The following is an 18,762-nucleotide window of genomic DNA, read 5'->3' as shown; positions in this document are numbered from 1 at the left end:
AATAAAAAAAGGTTCCAATGCGTCATAATAATAAGCCAAATAAACAATTCTGAGAGTTCTGTGCACGTCTCAACCTGAATATGAGGTCACATTTTCCCTTAGTTGTTGCAGTGATTTGGTTTGTCACCAGTGTGGGCTCTATCATCGGCACACTGCCATGTCTGACAGCTCTCACTCATTTGTAATCTTTAACTAGTATGAATTCCCATGTGTCGTTTCAGGTTTGCCATCTGACTAAATCTTTTCCCACAGATCGCACAAGAATGTGGCTTCTCACCTGTGTGGATTCTTACATGAGTTTCCAGTGTTGATTTCTGACTGAATCTTTTACCACAGGTGCTACACGAATGTGGCCTCTCACCTGTATGAATTCTGATGTGAGTTTTCAAGTGTATCATACGACTGAATCTTTTCCCGCAGGTGCTACAAGAATGCGGCTTGTCACCTGTGTGATTTTGCACGTGAGTTTTCAAAGTTATCATGTGACTGAATCTCTTCCCACAGGTGTTGCAAGAATGTGGCTTCTCGCCCGTGTGAATTCTCATGTGTGTTTTCAAGTTTGCCATCTGACTAAATCCTTTCCCACAGATGCTACATGAATGTGGCTTTTCACCTGTGTGTGTTCTCAGATGTTTAGTCAGGTTGGATTTACACTGAAAGGTTTTTCCACAAGTGTCACATTTTACAGACTTTCTACTTGTATCAGTTTTACACTGGCTGTCTAAAGCCTGAGAGTCATTTACTCTGCTAATATGACTTCTGTCTATTTGATGTCTCAACAGATCTGCACATCTAGTCGATCCTGAGTCCACATACTTGCTTTCTTCCTCATCTCTGCTCTCTGGTTCAGGACAGTTGTGAGAAAGGAGCTGGTCACTGTTTGGTTCACTTTCCTCACAAGTAGACGTAACCATAAAGGTATCAGTCTCCTCTTTCAGTATAAGGTGCTCTCCCTCTTGACTGGTGTAGAGTTCCTCTGGTTCCTCTTTAATCTCTGGATGCCCTGGGTCTTTCTGATCAAGACTGGAGTTCCTCTCCGGGATGCAGACCTGCTGGAGGAGACCCTCCTCTTCCTTACATTCATGTTGTTGTGGGATTGCTGAAGGAACAAAAGGACACAAGAAAAAAGCTTCCTAATGTTATGACAGGAAAACACTAAAAACAGTATGGTATGTCATTCAAAATATTAAACCTGACCTGTTTGCTTCAAAAGTCAATCCTATTAATTCCAGTTTGCATAAGTCAGTTTTTGTTTCCAGTTTAGAAGTCAACTGCATGTGATCTTAATGTTCTGGATCTTCAGTCCTGGCTTCAACAACTTGAAAAAGAAAATGCTCAGCAAGTTGATAAAGTAGAATACTTGGAAAACTAAAGCTGACTGAGTTCCCCCTTTGTTTTCTTTGTCTTCGTCCGCTGCCATAAAGAAGCTGCCTTCATGTCATCCATGAACTCACCATCATAACATTGACCTGCTGAGGTGCATTCTGTTATTTTCTTTAGTCAGTTATTACTTTTTAGTGGATCGTTCAATGTGATTTCTAAAATTATATTATATATGGGTTTGTATACAAAGTGTAAACCTGCACGTTGAAAGGAGCGATTTCAGATGGTTCGAGGATGCCTCGTGGGCACCTCCCTTTGCAGGTGTTCTGGTCATGCCCAGAAACCTGCTGGAGACATAAAAATTACTCATCTAGCCTGGGAATGCCAGGCTAGATGATCCAGTTCCACAGGATCCCTCAGTTGGAGAGGAATGTCTGGAAAAGTGTGCTTAGCTTACTGACCCAACTTCGGATAAGTGGATGGATGGAAGAATAGTACTCATCTGTTATGTAGAAAACATAACAAGCAATGGGAAAACAACATAAATTGAATTGCTTGTTTGCTGTATCCCACATTGTAGATGAGTTACCAAACATTTGAATAACACAAAGTCAGTGTTCATTTCACAGAAACAGAATTCAACCTGTCTTGTTCTTACATCTTTCTCTGTCTCTGAATAAACATTCTCACCCTGCAAAATAAAGCAGTGATGCATTTAACTAGCAAATACACCGTGTAACATGTAAACTTAAGAAAATCAGATATAATGACAGCCCTAAAAAGCAAATATGTCAGGCTCATAGCCTGGGTTTATGCCCCAGTACAGTCCTGCATATAACTAAACAGGAGTAATGTTTAACCACATTAAGATGTGTGGACCTGTGAAAAAAAGTAGGCTTGCTTGTTAGCACTTATAACATTAGCCACACTTGACTAACTAGTCTGACATTTGGGGTATTTTAAATTATTTTATAGTGTGTTATAATGATCTCTACCAACCTGATCTATGTACTATCTAAAAGCCTGCAGGTCCCGTGTTGGGAAATGAGCTACATTTGTTGTATTTTTAGTTGTAATGAATGTTTTTTTGTTTGCAAGCCCTTTTTGTGTATGTTTGGACAAACTGTGTAATTTCTCTCTATAGTTTCATCATTAATGTCCATTTTGTATCTGAGGAAGTTGGTCTTTGGATCAAAGATTTTATTTTTTTGGCTCTTTCTGTGTGAAATACTACCTTTGAATATTTCAAATTTCTGCTCCATGTTAGCTTTTTACTTATTCAAACATGTTTTGTTTCTCAAACCAGACTACATATATTTTCATTAAGTTCATCAGTGTTCATTTGTTTTATCGTTGCTTTGTAAAAAGCTATCATTTTATTTATTTGTCTTGTGACCTTTTGTTTTCTGTTTGCTTGTCTTATTCGTTCTGTGTTAGTTGTGCATAGTATGTATTGTTTTCTTATCATTTGGTGCATGAATTTTTGTTTTGACCCCTTCAACAAAGAGATGCTACAGCTCAAGAGGTTTATCAACATATAATGAATCTGACTGAGGTGTGGAGCTGTGTGATGTCATGTCGTGTAATGAGACTTATGACTATGACTCAAACTAAATGACTAATATTAAGGAAAGAGGTGCGATATATGGTCATCTCCATAGAAGCTTCCAAATATTATTTATATTTATATTATTTATTATTATTATTATTATTATTTATTACTTTGTAATTTTCCACAGTTTATGTGTACAGGAAGTAAGTATGCAGCCAGTCTGAACCAGTTTGCTCATTGTAGCTCTTTTCATTCAGTCTCAAGGTCGGTCTTTCTTTATCAGGCAGGCTCACTCAATAACTGTCTCTCAGAGTGCAGTTCTTCGTTATCCAGCCTGCACAAAATGCTTTGTGTGTCTGTTCATGCTGGTCCTTCTGCAGCTTTAATGAAAGACTCAAAGACATTGGAAGTGAGCTTTTTCCCCCAGATTTCCTCCACACAGCTGAATCATTTTAGTCTGAGCTAAAGCTGCTGCAAAAGCTTACAGCAAAATTCATAATCATGATTATTTTTGGTCACATAAACCTATTGCAGTTTCACTTATTTAACAGGGTAAATTTTGAAAATAAAACTTACATTTAAGTCGAATCGATTTGTTTGTTTAAAAGAGACGAGAGTGATGGGAGACACAGGGTCGTCTTGCAGGGAGTTTGGCCCTGATTAGGCGGTGATTTTGATCACTAAACACATCTCAAAGGATGAAGATGGGTGGTGAGGAGCAGATAACTCCTGCTTCAGGGCACACAGGGTAAGGGACAGAGAGATCAAGCTGTCAGCCAGCTGTGGCACAAGTTTTGTCTCACATTTTAACCTCAAAAGTGACTTTCTCTGCGCCTTACTCAGTGTTTAATGCTAAAAGTTTACGTGTGTGTGTGTGTGTATGTATATATATATCTGCACCTTGATTTTACTCTATTAGCCTAAAACTGAGCTCTGATCAGGGTCCTGCATGATCATCGCAGTTATACATACCTGTCATGTGTAACTTTGTCTCGGGTTTCCGGCTGATATCCAGCAGTCTGCGTTGACGGCTGATCTCCTCCTCATACTGGACCATCGTTTTTTCAGCCTCAGAGGAGATGTCTTCAGCTGTAGCAGTTAGTCTCTCCCTGATAAAGTCTCTCAAATGCTGAACTGAAGACATTGTTGCTTCAGTAACTGAAATATTTGTCAAACCAAAATCTTCCAGCTAACTGCAGACATATATGTATCACACCTGAAGATAACATCCATCAGAGCCCTTGAGTACTAAAGCTGTGTCCCAATTCAGGGGCTGCATCCTTCTCCGAGGCTGCTTTAATTGAGATCGTCTAGCCTACGACGCGCTGCTCCTGTTGCTTAGCAACCCTGACAGTAGCAGCTGAGAGCCTTTAACAGCATTGCTTGACGGATGTGCAAATGTCAATTGTATCTCATTTATTTAATTTTTACAGGAGATGTGACGTGCCTTACATTAAGAGAGGACCGCACCCAGGTGCAGTAATTTTAACACTAGGAAACAACAGTTAGGTATGTAGATAAAAGCAGAGTCATTTAAATCTAACTGTATTTAGTTAATAAAGGGATTCTCCTTTCTTTGCTTTATTTTAAACCTGCTCAGGTTAATTTTATTTTTAACAGATTTGGGTGAAATTATTTTTGTCCAGAAGCTCTGACTGTTATGTGTGTGCAGGAGCCAAATGCAGATTCTCAGACAAAGTGAGTCAAAAGAAAATACTTTTAATTTTATAGGTGGAAGTTCAACCTCTCTGGGTACTCCAGCATTCCTCCCACAGTCAAAACGTGCAATTAGTGGGGTTAGGTTAATTGGTGATTCCAAAATAACCATTCACATTCACACAAATGGGTATCTCTCTCTCATGGAACTCATGGTGGGTTCACGCCCTCAGCCCACGCCGATTGGGAACACCTGGGCCTCATTAGACCAGCGGGTATTTAAGAGGGAGAAGGTCTGCTGTTTGACGCTGGATTGTTGTGAAGACTCCCATTAGTACAGGTCTAGCTTAAGTGTCCCGTGCCGACATATCAGACGTTAAAGTGTGTTTCTGTGTCTCTAGATTCCCCAGACCCGTCCCCGTGTGGAGAGAGGTCGGCGTGGACGTGTGTGTGATTTCCCTTTTTCCCTGGAACCCCGCCCCTCACATCTTGTAAATAGCACAATTTCCGCACTGCCTGTAAATACACTTGGTGAAGAAATTGTAAATAAAACTTTCTCTGTTAAATCACAACCCCGGAGTCCTGCGTGTGGATCCTCAGAGCAACTCGTGACAGTCCAGCAAGAACACCACAAAAATTCAGAAGAAAAGCAACAAACAAAATCCCGACTGAAAAACAGACAAGGTCACAAAGAACAAAGGATAACTGAAATTATGTATACTAATACATGTTGTGCTTTTCATACTAATTTATACACATTAGAGCTAATCAGGGGAATAGGGAACGACTGAACACACAGGTGAGACTCATCAGAATTAATGACGCAGGAAGTAAAACTAAATACAAAGCATAAGAGACAAATGACCATCAAATAAAAGGGGAAGTCAATGACTAACACTTAGACAAGACCCTGACACACTGAAACGTCACATAAAAGAACATGGGGGGGAAAGTTGGGAAAAATAACATAAGCAACTTTTTGCAAACTGCTTCTGAGCAACACAAACTGACCTGCATAACTTATTTTTCTTCACTTGGGCACACTGGATGCTGGTAGTTATTCCACTTGCTTTCAATAGTTAAATCTTACTATAATAAACTTTTACTCGTCTATGAAAGGGCCCTAAAGTATGTTAAAGGAGCCACCTTCAGAATAAGAAACCTCTAACTGCAAGGCAAAAACTGTAGCAGCTGAACATCCCTATGCTATCAGACCTGAAGATGCTTTTAGCTACCTACAATCAGGCACTTGACCTGCCACAAGAACAGAAAGAAAAACAAACAGAGACAGGACTTACTTCATACAGGAGACTTCAAAAACAGAGACGGGATAAGACAGACAGGACATGAAAGGAAACTAAGATCATCTGATTATCATAGAAAAGAAAACTCACTATAATACTCAAAGGACTTAAGAGAACTCTTAAATCCAAAAGAAAAAAATCACGAGCCACCAAAAATCTTAAGACTCTGGGCCAAACACACTGAACTATGACAGTGAGATGAGCAGTCAGAGACTAATTATTCTTAATCTTTATCCTTTGTCTCCCCATATTCTCCTCCTCTACCTCCACTCCTTCATTTTCTTTGTAAAAGAGGAAGACAGGGAGAAGCCGCTCTCTTTCTCCCCCCCCCCCACACACACACACACTCTCCCACCTCTGACTCTCCATCATTAGTTACGACCACAGGCGGACCTCTGCAAGAATGTGAAAATAAAAGGTTTTGTTTTGCACTGCATACATTAACATTAAATTCAAAGCTGATTTCAGAAAACACAGTGCATACTGTAATCATTATGTCAACATTATGTGCAAACAGAAATTTACTTTTACTGCTCAGCCTTGTAAAAGGTGTAACTATCGCGAACATTTAGAAAGCTTCATATGTTTATGAGTTATGTAATATTTACAGAATCCGTTTTACTTTGTGATGCAGTATTTGAAAAGAATTCCTGGAATCCGAAGCCTTTTCTTACATGTCTGTGTGCGCATTAATTTCTCATTTCATTTATACGATGATGTGTTCAGGTTTGAGGACCTCCTGCGGCTTTTTGGAGACTTTCATTGATTTTAATATAACACTTTGTATGGACCTAATAACAGAGTTAAATTCTGTATAATGTAAAAGCCAAAGAATAAACCCCAAATTCCAAAGGAAAACACACCCAAACTAACACCAGTCTGATGTCAAGATCCTGGAATGAAGACTGAGGAAAAGACTTTGTTCAAAAATTTATTTATTTGAAAACCCTTCAGCTGGTTCCCACATTAAACAATGAACATAATGACTAATCTCCTCATCAAGTGTGATCACAGAAACCTTGTTCTGATAACACCCCATTTGCTTTTTGATTTAGAAAATAAAAACTGTGATAATGGAAAGCCCATGAAGTGAAGGAGAAACAATAACATACAAAAGCATTAATATACATGTTAAATAAAATTTTTGATTTACATTTAGATTTAAGATTTACATTTGGAAAAATATGTTTAAAATGAAAATCATAAAATTATTATGAGCAGTGATAGCCTCCACGACTAAAGAGACACGGGAAGTTTCCCTTCGAAAAACTAGCAAAATTAACTAATAAAATAATCAAGGAAATATAAAATACCTACAACAAAAATAATACCAACTCATGAACAGACAAATCTAGAAGTGTACTAGAAGCAACACTAACAACACTCAATGGGGAGGGCTCCACACAGGAGGCGTCTCTCCTGCCTCTTTAGCTCTGATGGTGTAAGTAAAACATCCACTTCATTGAATGTCATTAGAATTTTTTTCTATTCTTTTTAAAATTTTCCAGTTGGTTCAGGCGTGCCCTTCTTGGATCTAAGAAAGCTGATTGATGATGTACACTGGAAAACGATACACGGGGAACCACTAAGGGGGTGTGGGGAGGCAATACGCGAGGGAGGTGAAATGCACCCACAGGGCGTCTCTCCTGACTAGGTAATAAAGCATCCACTTCAGTGACTGTCAGTGAGATGTTTGTCCATTCCTCTCTCAGAATGTCCTGTAGTTTATCTCTGACCTCTGACACAGCTGCTGTCACATCCTCAAAGTAGCTCAGAGGACGGATATTGATGCTGGATGAGTCTGTAGACTCACTGAGTGCTGACAGTGAGGGGTAGTTGTGTAGAAACTGGATGTGATCCTCTGTGTGTGAGAGCTGCTTCAGCTCAGCATCTTTCCTCTTCAGCTCAGTGATCTCCTGCTCCAGCTTCTCCTCAAGCTCTTTGACTCGACTCACTTCAGTTTCCTGCTGGGATCTGATCTGCTGCTTCACATCAGAGCTTCTTTTCTGGATGAGATGGATCAGCTCAGTGAAGATCTTCTCACTGTGCTCCACTGTTTGATCAGCAGACTGATTGATGGCCTCCACCTCCTGTTGAAGCAGCTTCACATCTTTCTCTCTGTCCTGGATTCTCTGCTGGATGTTTTGTCGACTCACCTCCAGCTCTCTCTGCCTCTCAGTCCTTTCTGCTGCAGCTGAGACTGTGTCGTGGCCTTTATGTTCATCCACAGAGCAGAGATAACAGATACTCTGCTGATCAGTACGGCAGAACATCTTCATCACCTCATCATGACGAGAGCAGATCTTCTCCTGGAGCTTCTTGGAGGGCTCCACCAGCTTGTGTTTCTTTAATGGAGCCACATCATAATGAGGCTGAAGGTGTTTCTCACAGTAAGATGCCAGACAGAATAAACAGGACTTGAAGGCTTTTATTTTTCTTCCAGTGCAGACATCACAGGCCACATCTTCAGGTCCAGCATAGCAGTGATCAGCAGGAGCAGCTTGGAGTCCAGTCTTCTTCAGCTGCTCCACTAAAACTGCTAACATGGTGTTTTTCACCAGGACAGGCCTCGGTGTGAAAGTCTGTCTGCACTGAGGGCAGCTGTAGATTTTCTTCTTTTCCTCTTCATCCCAGAAGCTTTCAATACACTTCATGCAGTAGCTGTGTCCACAGGGAAGAGTCACTGGATCCTTCAGTAGATCCAAACAGATCGAACAAGAGAAGGTTTCTCGGTCTAGCTGAACTCCTTTCTGCGCCATTTCTCCTCTCAGTGTCAGTGACTGTGTAAGTTTCACTTCCTTATTATAGAAACTGGTCTGACCTCTGATCTGAACAACAAGTGTTGCTGCTGTGAATGGGGCCTGCCAGCTCTAACACATGTTGGTTACACCCATCTTCATAATGTAGATCTAAAGGGGAGGGAACGCAGAAAGATATGGACAGACAGGAGGTGCTGAGCTAGAGAGCAGGAAGAAGAGGAAGGGTTTTCATGCTGTGATTCATTCCAGAAAGCAGGAAGAGGCTCTGTGTTTAATTGTTTTCTGTTCAAACCTTTAACTAAATAATATAAATGTCAATAACTGGATGCCTCTCTATTCTTTTTGTTAATCTGCTAAATGAATAGTTTGTTTCTTTTAACAATTCAAATAGCAGAAATGAACAGCTGACAGCTTGTCAGACTCAGACTGTAAACCATAGAGACAGTTTATATATACATTTAGTCAGGGCAGTGCAGAGATGTTTAAAGGGGCGGGTGCTCACAGTTAAAAAGGGCACATAGAAGCAGGCTGAAGAACAACAACCCACATTCATCAAGAATCTAATATGGAATCACATCACACTACATCACTGTCATCAGGTGGGCACAATGCAAAGCAAACGTAGCCTATTTTTTACCTGATGGGGTACAATGTTGCTGTTTGGGGGGTTGCTTCTGCTCTTGCTGCTGATAGTGCTGGAGGGCAGGGCTGTGTTGATCTGAGACTGTAGAGATTAAACAGTCCACAGGAGAGAGGGTAGCTGATTAAACAAGTGTTATGAGATAATAATAAAACGCAAAGATTGTTCCCTTATGGTTCCAAGCGCGGTGACCAAAACTGGGAAATAAACTAAGCTCTGCCTGTGAATCACTCTTTGCCTCTCTTCTTCCTTCCATCTCCTCATCTCATCTATCACATTCCACTTGCTGTCCATCTGAGAACGAGGCACAGTTTGCTATTGAATTCATCTATTATTTAATTATACATTTTAACAACTCTTGCACCTAATCCATAATAAAGCAATGATAGAAAAATGTTATAGAACCAAAACTTTGTGTTTATTATGTCTGTGAAGGTTCTCAGTCATCCAGGTCATCGTAGTCAAATCAGCTTGCAAAGAAAAGCGTCTGGACTTGTTTAAGTTGCTTGAAGACTTTTCACCTCTCATCACCTCTCATCCGAGAAGCTTCTTCAGTTCTTAGATCAAATGGTGGGGAGTCCCAGATTTAAACCTAGTGGGAGTATCCCCCCCACAGAGGGACAAAAGGACCCCCTGATGATCCTCTAATCGCCTGAGCCAAGGTATGAAAGCCAAGGTGGCTTGCTTGTTCCATTTGCCCATTAGTTTGAGATGGAAACCGGATGGTAAGCTGACTTGAGCCCCTAGTTCCTTGCAAAACTCTCTCCAAACCCAGAACGTGAACACATGCTGTGTAAGAATCTGGCTGGTGTTCAGAGCTGATGGGAGCTTAGGCAGAGCAATGAAATGCACAGCTTTGGAGAACCGATCGATGATGGTCAGAATAACTGTTACCTGAGGATGGTGGGAGACCAGTGATGAAGTCCAGTGCGATATGAGACCAGGGGCATCTAGGAACGGGCGAAGGAGGCCAGCAGGAGGTGAAACCTAAACTGGAAAAAACTAACACAACACAGAACTGAAACCTAAAATGGAGATGCAGGGAGACGACACAGAATGATGCAGGAAAAAACACAGATGAACCGGCGAGGAGCACACGAGGACACATAGTATAAATACACACAGGGGGAGACATGGAATGGCAAAGACACAGCTGATCCTAATTGACTACACGAGACAGGGGAAATGTGAACAGAACACACTAACATAAGACATGGACCTTCACAATAAAACAGGAAATGCACAGAGACACGGTACAGACACTAAATAGAGGGGAACACAGAAACCAAACTCTAAGAACTAACTAAGGCTACATTCACACTGCAGGCGAAAGCGCATTAAATCCGATTTTTTTGACCCTATGCGACCCTATATCCGATCATGCTACGACAGTGTGAACGGCACAAATCCAATATTTTCAAATCTGATCTGGGTCACTTTCACATGTGGTACTGAATACTGAATCTGAATATGCAAATTAGGGGAAATTTACATCAAATTAAATGAGTAATGGCTGATTTGATGACCAAAATCAATGATGGTACTTAGAAACACATGACATTACACATTACATTTTCATGCAGTTAGAAGTTTGAACCTGCAGCTTTATTAAATGAACACCTGGTATCCAACAAGAGTTTAGTTTAAACTTTAGGAACAAAAAAGTAAGAATCAACAGAATTAAACAAAGAACCAACAGCACAGGAAAGTTTAATCTTCATGAAAAACACATGCAGTGACTTCAACGTCCACAATAACACAATGTGTTTGGGCTTATGTGTGTCAGTTTCCAGCTTTAATCTTATGTAACAAGACCTCTTTATAGGTCAATAGAGGAATGAAGTCATTGTTGAACTACAGCTTGTGTGTGTGTCACCTCCACAACCTACAACAATAAAATATGATCTTTGAGTAGTGATATGGGAGTAAAATATACCATACTGATGTGAATAGGAGGTCATCTTTTCCCTCGGCTGTTAGGGTACCTGGGCCGTTGACCCAGTGTTTTGTGTTTGTGGTTTTTTGAGTCTTGTTTAATCATTATTCTGTTCTCTGTGTATCTTATGTTTCCTAGTTATCAGAATCAGAATACTTTATTAATCCTTCAGGATTAATAAAGTATTCTGATTTACTTTATTAAATCAGAATTCAAGGGCTTACGCTCTTGAATTTATTCAGTATTTGTTGTTTAGGTTGTCTTGGTTAGTATTTGGTCCCGTTCATGTCTTTGTCTCGTGTCTTCTCTCGTCCCTTGCTCTCTGTCCTTTTTGCTCTGCTGCAAACAGAAGCAGAGAAAACTGGAGCTTCTGGTCTTGGCCAGATCTCTTTTGAAAAAGACATTTTAAAGTCAATGAGACTTTTTACCAGATAAATAAATAAAGAATATAAAAGTCTTCTACTTTATGATGGAAATGTTCTTTCTGGCTCAAAATGACATCATTTATCTGAATCTGTAGAAGAAGAAACAATCTCGGAAAGTCACTTTACTCTGTGTCTCACTGGATGTTCAAAGTTTTTAACAAAAGAGAAAAAGAGAAGCATTCTTTGATTTTAGTCTGTTAGCCCACAAGCTGAGTTTTTATCAGAGTCCTGCATGAGTCAGTGTTATTTCACTGACACCATCACAGTTTTACACACCTGTTCTGTATGACTTTGTCTCAGGTTTGCGGTGATATCCAGCACTCTGAGCTGATGGCAGATCTGGTCAGTCCACAGTAGCTTCAACCACTAAATTATCTCTAACACATCACCAAACCAAAGTCTTCCTGCTAAGAGTACATCAAAGGTGAAAAGCGAGCCTAGAATGTCATCATTTCTGCTCTCCTCTTTCTTCTTCTTCTACTTCTGGACCGCACACATCTTTTTTTTTTTTTTTTTGCCTGTCCTGTTTGGCTCCTTTGCCATCAGAATTGTTGTCTAAAGGCAAAGAAAGATGCCCAATGGATTTACTTTACCAAACTGACCATCCCAGCCTTGCCGTAACGGTCCATTTGATTCACCTTTTATTGTTTATTTTATTTTCACTTGCTGAATACGGGACAGACTTGACTGGGGGAAAGAAGGGGAGAAAGAAAGAGGGAAAGAGAAACAGCTGAGAAGAGGGACGGGGGAGAAGGGCAAAAAACAAAAACCAACAGAACGGGCAGAGAAAAAAAATTCATATATCAATCACCTGGATCACCTGCTGAGAAAGAAAAAAGAGAACAAGCAGAAGAAAACAAGAGTAATAGAATAAACAACATCACAATGATATATGGGAATATGACAGTAAATACTAAATATTAAACATTATTGTGCAGCACATAAGATCAACAGAACACAGTGTGCTTTGAGGTAGGAGCCAAAAAGGGTGTAGTTTGTGGGTGTGATCACCCGTGTGTACACCTGTGAGCATGGACGCGCTTGTTTTTAAAAGGTTCCTTCATGTAATGATCTGCTAGAGGGTGTGGGGGGGCCACAGCCCCGTCCTCCAGGGCATGAAGCAGGTATGGAGGAGATCAAAACTCCAGACATCCAGAGGCCCCCAGAACACAAGAGACCAAGGAAGACCCACAGAGGGGCAGCCGCGCCACTGTCCCAGTAAGAGCTGAGGAGAGTCCCAGATGAGGGTTCACTCAGCAGCCGCGGAGCAGAAGCCAGGGGGGGTTGCAGTGACGCGCCCGTGAGCTCCGCCGGCAGCCAGGCGCGCCTGAGTGACCGAGCCCCAGGCCGAGAGGTCGGGGGCACCCCACCTCCGAAGTGGCCCGAGCGAGCCCCAGGCTCCAGGTCCCGATAAGCGGCCGCCAAGGAGTGAGCCGGCGTGTACCTGGACGCCCATCCCCAGACACAAAGAACCACCAACGCACCGATGTCTGAGGGAGTCCGCCACTGGCAAGGGAAGTGGTGGGGGGGGGAGATAGGCCTCCAAACCTTGGAGGGCCTGAGATGTCCCCAGAGAGGTGGCGCCTGACACCCAACCTGACATATAGACACAGACATACAGGCACACACAGACACAAACATCCATTCCCACCCTCATGCTCTCATATGCACTTACTCCACACTCAACCAACGTGGAGACAGACATTGAGTTACAGAATATTATATATATATATATATTTGGGAGAAGCAACCTGTCACTGAACAGACTCTTCTGGTTGTTTACGACCGTGTGCAGAGGATGCCGAGCATTGTCCATAATATCCAGCAGTTTCTTTAGTGTCCTTTTCTCTGCCACTGTCACCAGAGTGTCCAGCTTCATGCCGACCACAGAGCCAGCCTTCCTGATCAGTTTCTCCAGCCTGCATGAGTCCCTCTTTGCTGTGCTGCTCCCCCAGCACACCACAGCATAGAAAAGTACTCCAGCAACCACTGACTGGTAAAACATCCTCAGGAGCTTCCTGCAGATGTTAAAAGACCTCAGCCTCCTGAGGAAGTACAGTCGGCTTTGGGCTTTTTTATACAGGTGCTCTGTGTTGCATGACCAGTCCAGTTTGTTGTCCACCCACAGCCCGAGGTACTTGTACTTGTTGACCACCTCCACCTGTAATCTACTAAATTTTGCCAATACAAACAATAGCAGTAATGAATTAATTCATCAATATAATAATTAATATATATAAATATAAAAACACATTTACAAAAAAAAATTATTCACTGTCTACTTTAGCAGAAGGTTTTTAGCTGAAGATAGTTTAACCAGCTGTTTTGCCAACACCTTCATTTTTATCATTTAGCATCATTTTAGAATATAATACATTACTGTAGATCTCCCTAACAACACCTGGATCAGTTCTTTTATGAAGCCTTCTCTGGCTCCGTGATCTGACTCCGGGGTGAGAGAGGAAGCAATCGAGCCGATGCGCCCCTCCAGTTCTCTGAAGAGGCTGTGGATGCATCGCTCTTGTGGGATACAGTTTTTCAGCAGTACTGCTGTGGCAGAGTCCGCGCAGAGCTGCACCATCTGAGCAGCCATGTGACACATTAGCTGGACAGTGCAGTCATCTGGGCGACCAGCCAGCATGGATCGCACCCGCGACATGTTTAGTTGATCAAAAAAGCCATCTATGAGGGGACCCACAGTGGCTGCGTTAATATTGTCCGAATACATTTTAATGTTTTAAGCTGCAGCAGAGTGAACGACTGTGTCTGTTCTTGTGCTTTCTCCAAACTTGAGGTGACACAGAAGGTTTCTGTTCCTCGGCGGTCACAGCTTCTTCAGACTGTGTGTGATGTTTTCTCTTTTCGGGGATTTCTTGTTCCACAGACTGGCCCCTGAGCTTAAAACTTATATCCTTTTGTTTTTTGTAAAGACCTCATTCCAATCCATTTTATTAAATGAAGTTATTTCTATTAATTTTGTGCTTAATGTTTTGACTGCTGAAACAGGAAAGTGTATCTCATGTATTCTGTTGACGGTTTGTTCCACTTGTGCGCACCTCTGTATGTATGTTTTCTTGTAAATGTACGACTTTGTATGGATGAAATCTCACTAATAACTATCACAACAGGATGTTCTCGGCATTTTCTACCTAAACAGTTTGGATTGAATGACAACTACTCAACACACGTTCAGTCAAAGCTGTATACACACACACACACACACACACACACACACACACACACACACACACACACACACATTTGTCCAACAGACAGTGAAAACAAGCAGAAATCAGAGTGTGATTTTTCTTTTAGAATTTTATTAGATTTTCTGATTTTTGTTCAATAATTTAGAGTGTTCTAGTCAGTAATTTACTGACTAGAAACAAGACCCCAATAATCGGACAATTCCCTCTGAGCAAGCACTTGGCGACAGTGGGGAAGAAAAACTCCCTTTTAACGGGGAGAAACTTCCGGCAGAACCAGGCTCAGTGAGGGACGGTCATCTGCCGCAACCGGTCCAGGGGTGTTTAAAATGACTCGATTGGATGTTAAATAAATTGGCTTGTTTGAATTGTTTGTTGTTAGCCAATTTAAGAGTCACTTTGATGCCAGCTAGTCAATGTCAAATTGTTGTTTTTAAAGGGGAAACACCCGCGACTCTCTGCGGGTGATGGCTAACCTCCGACCTATTAATGAGAAGAACCTTCTGATGCGACCTGCTGGCGCCGCTGCCGACATCAGATGTTCTTTAAAGGTTTCGATGATTCTTTGCTCACCTACTTCATGGTCGAGATGAAAGAGAATCGTGACACACTCGGGGTCCTTATACTCTTTAAGGAGAGATTTGTAAATGACCTTGTGTAAGGTTCTGAAGGACTTTGAGGAGGGCTGAAAATCGATATGTTGGACATCAGCCCAGATTTTCTTCAACAAACGGTTTGTAATTTCAGAAACTGTGTCATCTGTATACAGAACGCGTGCCTTTTTAAAAGCACGCCTGACAAGTTCTTCCACACAGACTTCAACTGAAAGCTGCTTCTGAGCTTTGATTTCAGAAGACTCTGGCTCAAGTTTCTGTGTGGACACTACAAAGTGTTTCTTGAAGATGGAGATGAAAAGTTTGTCAACTGTTGGCTCTCCTAATTTCAATAGAGTTAAGGTGTGTTTTGGGTTGGAGAGCGCTTCCTTGCAAAAGTCTTTGAAAATGACCTTTGCAAGATCTTGTAGGGCCTTTGGTGATAAAGTCAAATCTGCTGTTTTTATTTCAGAGCAGATTTGATCTAAAAGGCGCTGGTGGAGGGAGTCTGATGGGCAGGCTGTGGATTTTTTTGCAGCCTGGGAAAGGACAGCCTGAAGGACCACGCTTATGAGCCCTTTTCTCTCTGCTTCACCTCGAGGTGACGCAGAGGGTTTCTGCTCCTCAGAAGCCACGGCTGCTTTTTCAGCCTCTGAGGCTTCTGTGTTTGCCATTTGTGAAGGTTCCACAGACAGCGAGGACTCCAGATTTTTCTCTGGTTGTTCTGTCTGTGGGACCTGCTGATTGCCCTGCTGGCTGCCTGACTGGGTGCACGTGCAGTGTGCAAATCTCCCTAACAACACCTGGATCAGTTCTTTTATGAAGCCTTCTCTGGCTCCGTGATCTGACTCCGGGCAGAGCTGCACCATCTGAGCAGCCATGTGAGACATTAGCTGGACAGTGCAGTCATCTGGGCGACCAACCAGCATGGATCGCACCTGCGACATGTTTAGGTTATCAAAAAAGCCATCTACGAGGGTACCCACAGTGGCTGCGTTAATGTCATCTGAATACATTTTCGTGTTAGTGTTTTCTCTTACTTCGTGTGTCTGGTTCCGATGCATGGACTCAACTGAATGACAGTACCTGTAGCAGCACCCCTATTTATGGGTTTTCGAGGTCTTTGTAATGATGTGCGTCCTGTGACGTGACAGTATTTAGTTGCTTTGAAGTATGCCTATAAGCCCCGCCCACTTCTAAAAAGAATGCCTAGCAACAGCGTCACACAAACGCACCGGCGCTAGCCGCGTGGATGTGAAACGCGGGGAGAGATCACGTGGAGCCTGCACGTCCACTGCTGTCACCGACACGGAATACTTTTAAAACCCTTCCGTTATAGTTTGTGCTGTCACCAGGCTGTCCGTGATGGCGGGTAAGCGACGGGAACGTAAATGTGCGTGTAGCTTCACTCGGCTAGCAGAGTGGTCACGTTAAAGCGAGCTATACGTGAAAGTTTTCAGCCGTGTGGATTTTTAAAATACTTTGTCATTTCTGTCATTCAGCGCAGCTGTTCAGCTCTTTGAAATGCAGATGAAAATAACGCGTTTTTCTCACGGTGGAGCTCACGTTTTTTTAAGCACAGCACCGGAAATGACTTCAGATACCCACGTGTGCCACTACATATATATTATTTATATGATTTGTTTCTGGTTTGTGAATTGAACTTAAGATCAGATGTGATGGAGTTGGAGATGGAGACACTTGTCGAAACCGGAAATGCTGAGACTCTCAAAGCCCTGTACGTATTTCCTGATATATTCTCTTATCTGCAGGTATCTAAAAAAGGCTCTCCCTTGAGCTTCAAAGTCTCTGTGCTGCTGCAACATGTTTTGCATTTAGATGGTACTGTAAGGTTGAAGTGCTTCGGTGGTGATAGTTTTGGAATATGTATCATTTGCGTCAGTTGGATTTGGTGACTGTACTGCAGAAGCTAAATGCCATACCAAATGTTCTTTTCCAGTATTACTGCTTAGTACTGCTTGACTACTAAAAAGAGACAAATGAGATGTTTTTGTACATTAACAGCTAAAAGTTGTCATTTTTCATAAATAAAATGGAAATGCGTATTTCATGTCTCAATGCGTTGCTTTGTGGTTTGTTTGTTTCCAAAAAATGAAGAAAAAAAGCAAGAAAACAGAGTTAATGGGGGAATAATGATCAGGGGTGAAGAACACAAGACTTGTATGTTCGCGGATGATGTTCTTCTTTTTATTACAAATCCTGAATCTAGTTTGTTCCAATTGATGACCTTACTAAAAGCCTACAATCACTACTTTGGCTATAAACTAAATATTCAAAAAACTCAATCCCTTACGTTCAATTATACACCTCGACCGGAAACTGTAAAGAAATTCAGCTTCAAATGGGACTCTACCACAATAAAATACTTGGGAGTAAACCTAACGAAAGACATGTCTAGACTCTATGAAATTAATTATTGCCCCCTCAACAAAGAGATCAAATCTGACCTAACTCGGTGGTCTCTCCTCCCATTGGATATGAGTAATAGAATAGAAATAATTAAAATGAACGTTCTGCCTCGAATCCTCTATCTCTTCCAGTCACTACCCCTGGAGATACCCCAAAAACAATTTGACGAGTGGGACAGATGGATCTCACGGTTCATCTGGAACGGCAGACGACCGAGGGTCCAGTACAAAACGCTGCAACTAAAAAAAGAGAAGGGAGGGAGAGCTTTGCCGTGCTTACAAGATTACTACTACGCCGCACAACTGAAGCCCCTGGTAAACTGGTGCTCCCCAAACTATGAAGCTAAATGGAAAAATATGGAAATTACACAATTAGACTTCCCACTACAGTCACTTTTAGGAAATAAGAACCAAGCTGAAAAATTTTATAAAGATTTGAACCATTTGACCCGGTTCACCCTGAAACTATGGTTCAGGGTAGTGGGGAAACTACAAATAGAAAAACAGGCTAGGACCTTGAATTGGATAGCTTATGACCCGGAGTTTGTGCCTGCCAGGCTGGATGGGACCTTTAAACAGTGGTCTCTGAGAGGAATTACTTCTTTTTGTTCACTAGCAACAAATGGGGGATTCCAAAGCTATGAAACCATCTCAGATACATACGGACTGGCAAAGCATGACTTCTTTAGATACTTGCAGGTTAGAGACTATTACAACAAGACGTTACTAATCAGAGATGAAAACGAATACGACCTAATTCATATCTTCCAAGAGGCATACAAGAGAAAGGACTCTAAAAAGATGGTCTCAAAAATATACGGTAGTATACAAGCCTCTAAAATTCACTCTACGGTGTACATTAAGCAGAAATGGGAGAGGGAATCAGGCTCACTAATTTCAGAGGACAGCTGGTGGGGAATATGTGAGTCTCAGGCTACC

General features: G+C 41.8%; 1 protein-coding gene across 1 annotated transcript; it reads right to left on the bottom strand.

Moving 5' to 3' along the window:
* Positions 1–6,794: 6,794 nt before the first annotated feature.
* LOC146647532 (tripartite motif-containing protein 29-like) lies at positions 6,795–9,379 on the bottom strand. The gene has a single exon (XM_085389605.1). It carries the CDS (start codon positions 8,592–8,594, stop codon positions 7,308–7,310), a length of 1,287 nt encoding a protein of 428 aa, XP_085245731.1. The 5' UTR covers positions 8,595–9,379; the 3' UTR covers positions 6,795–7,307.
* Between the last annotated feature and the right edge of the window lie 9,383 nt (positions 9,380–18,762).

This window comes from Rhamphochromis longiceps, linkage group LG18, assembly GCF_057381845.1.
Source record: "Rhamphochromis longiceps isolate RC_006_pf linkage group LG18, R_longiceps_female_GT1.1, whole genome shotgun sequence".
In the NCBI taxonomy this organism is placed as follows: domain Eukaryota; kingdom Metazoa; phylum Chordata; class Actinopteri; order Cichliformes; family Cichlidae; genus Rhamphochromis; species Rhamphochromis longiceps.
The sequence above is the reverse complement of the archived record's forward strand: the minus strand, read 5'-3'. Positions and strand labels throughout refer to the sequence as shown.

What these genes read in the sequence shown, in the direction of transcription:
- LOC146647532 (XM_085389605.1), bottom strand. Translation starts at nt 8,594, where the DNA reads ATGGCGCAGAAAGGAGTTCAGCTAGACCGAGAAACCTTCTCTTGTTCG.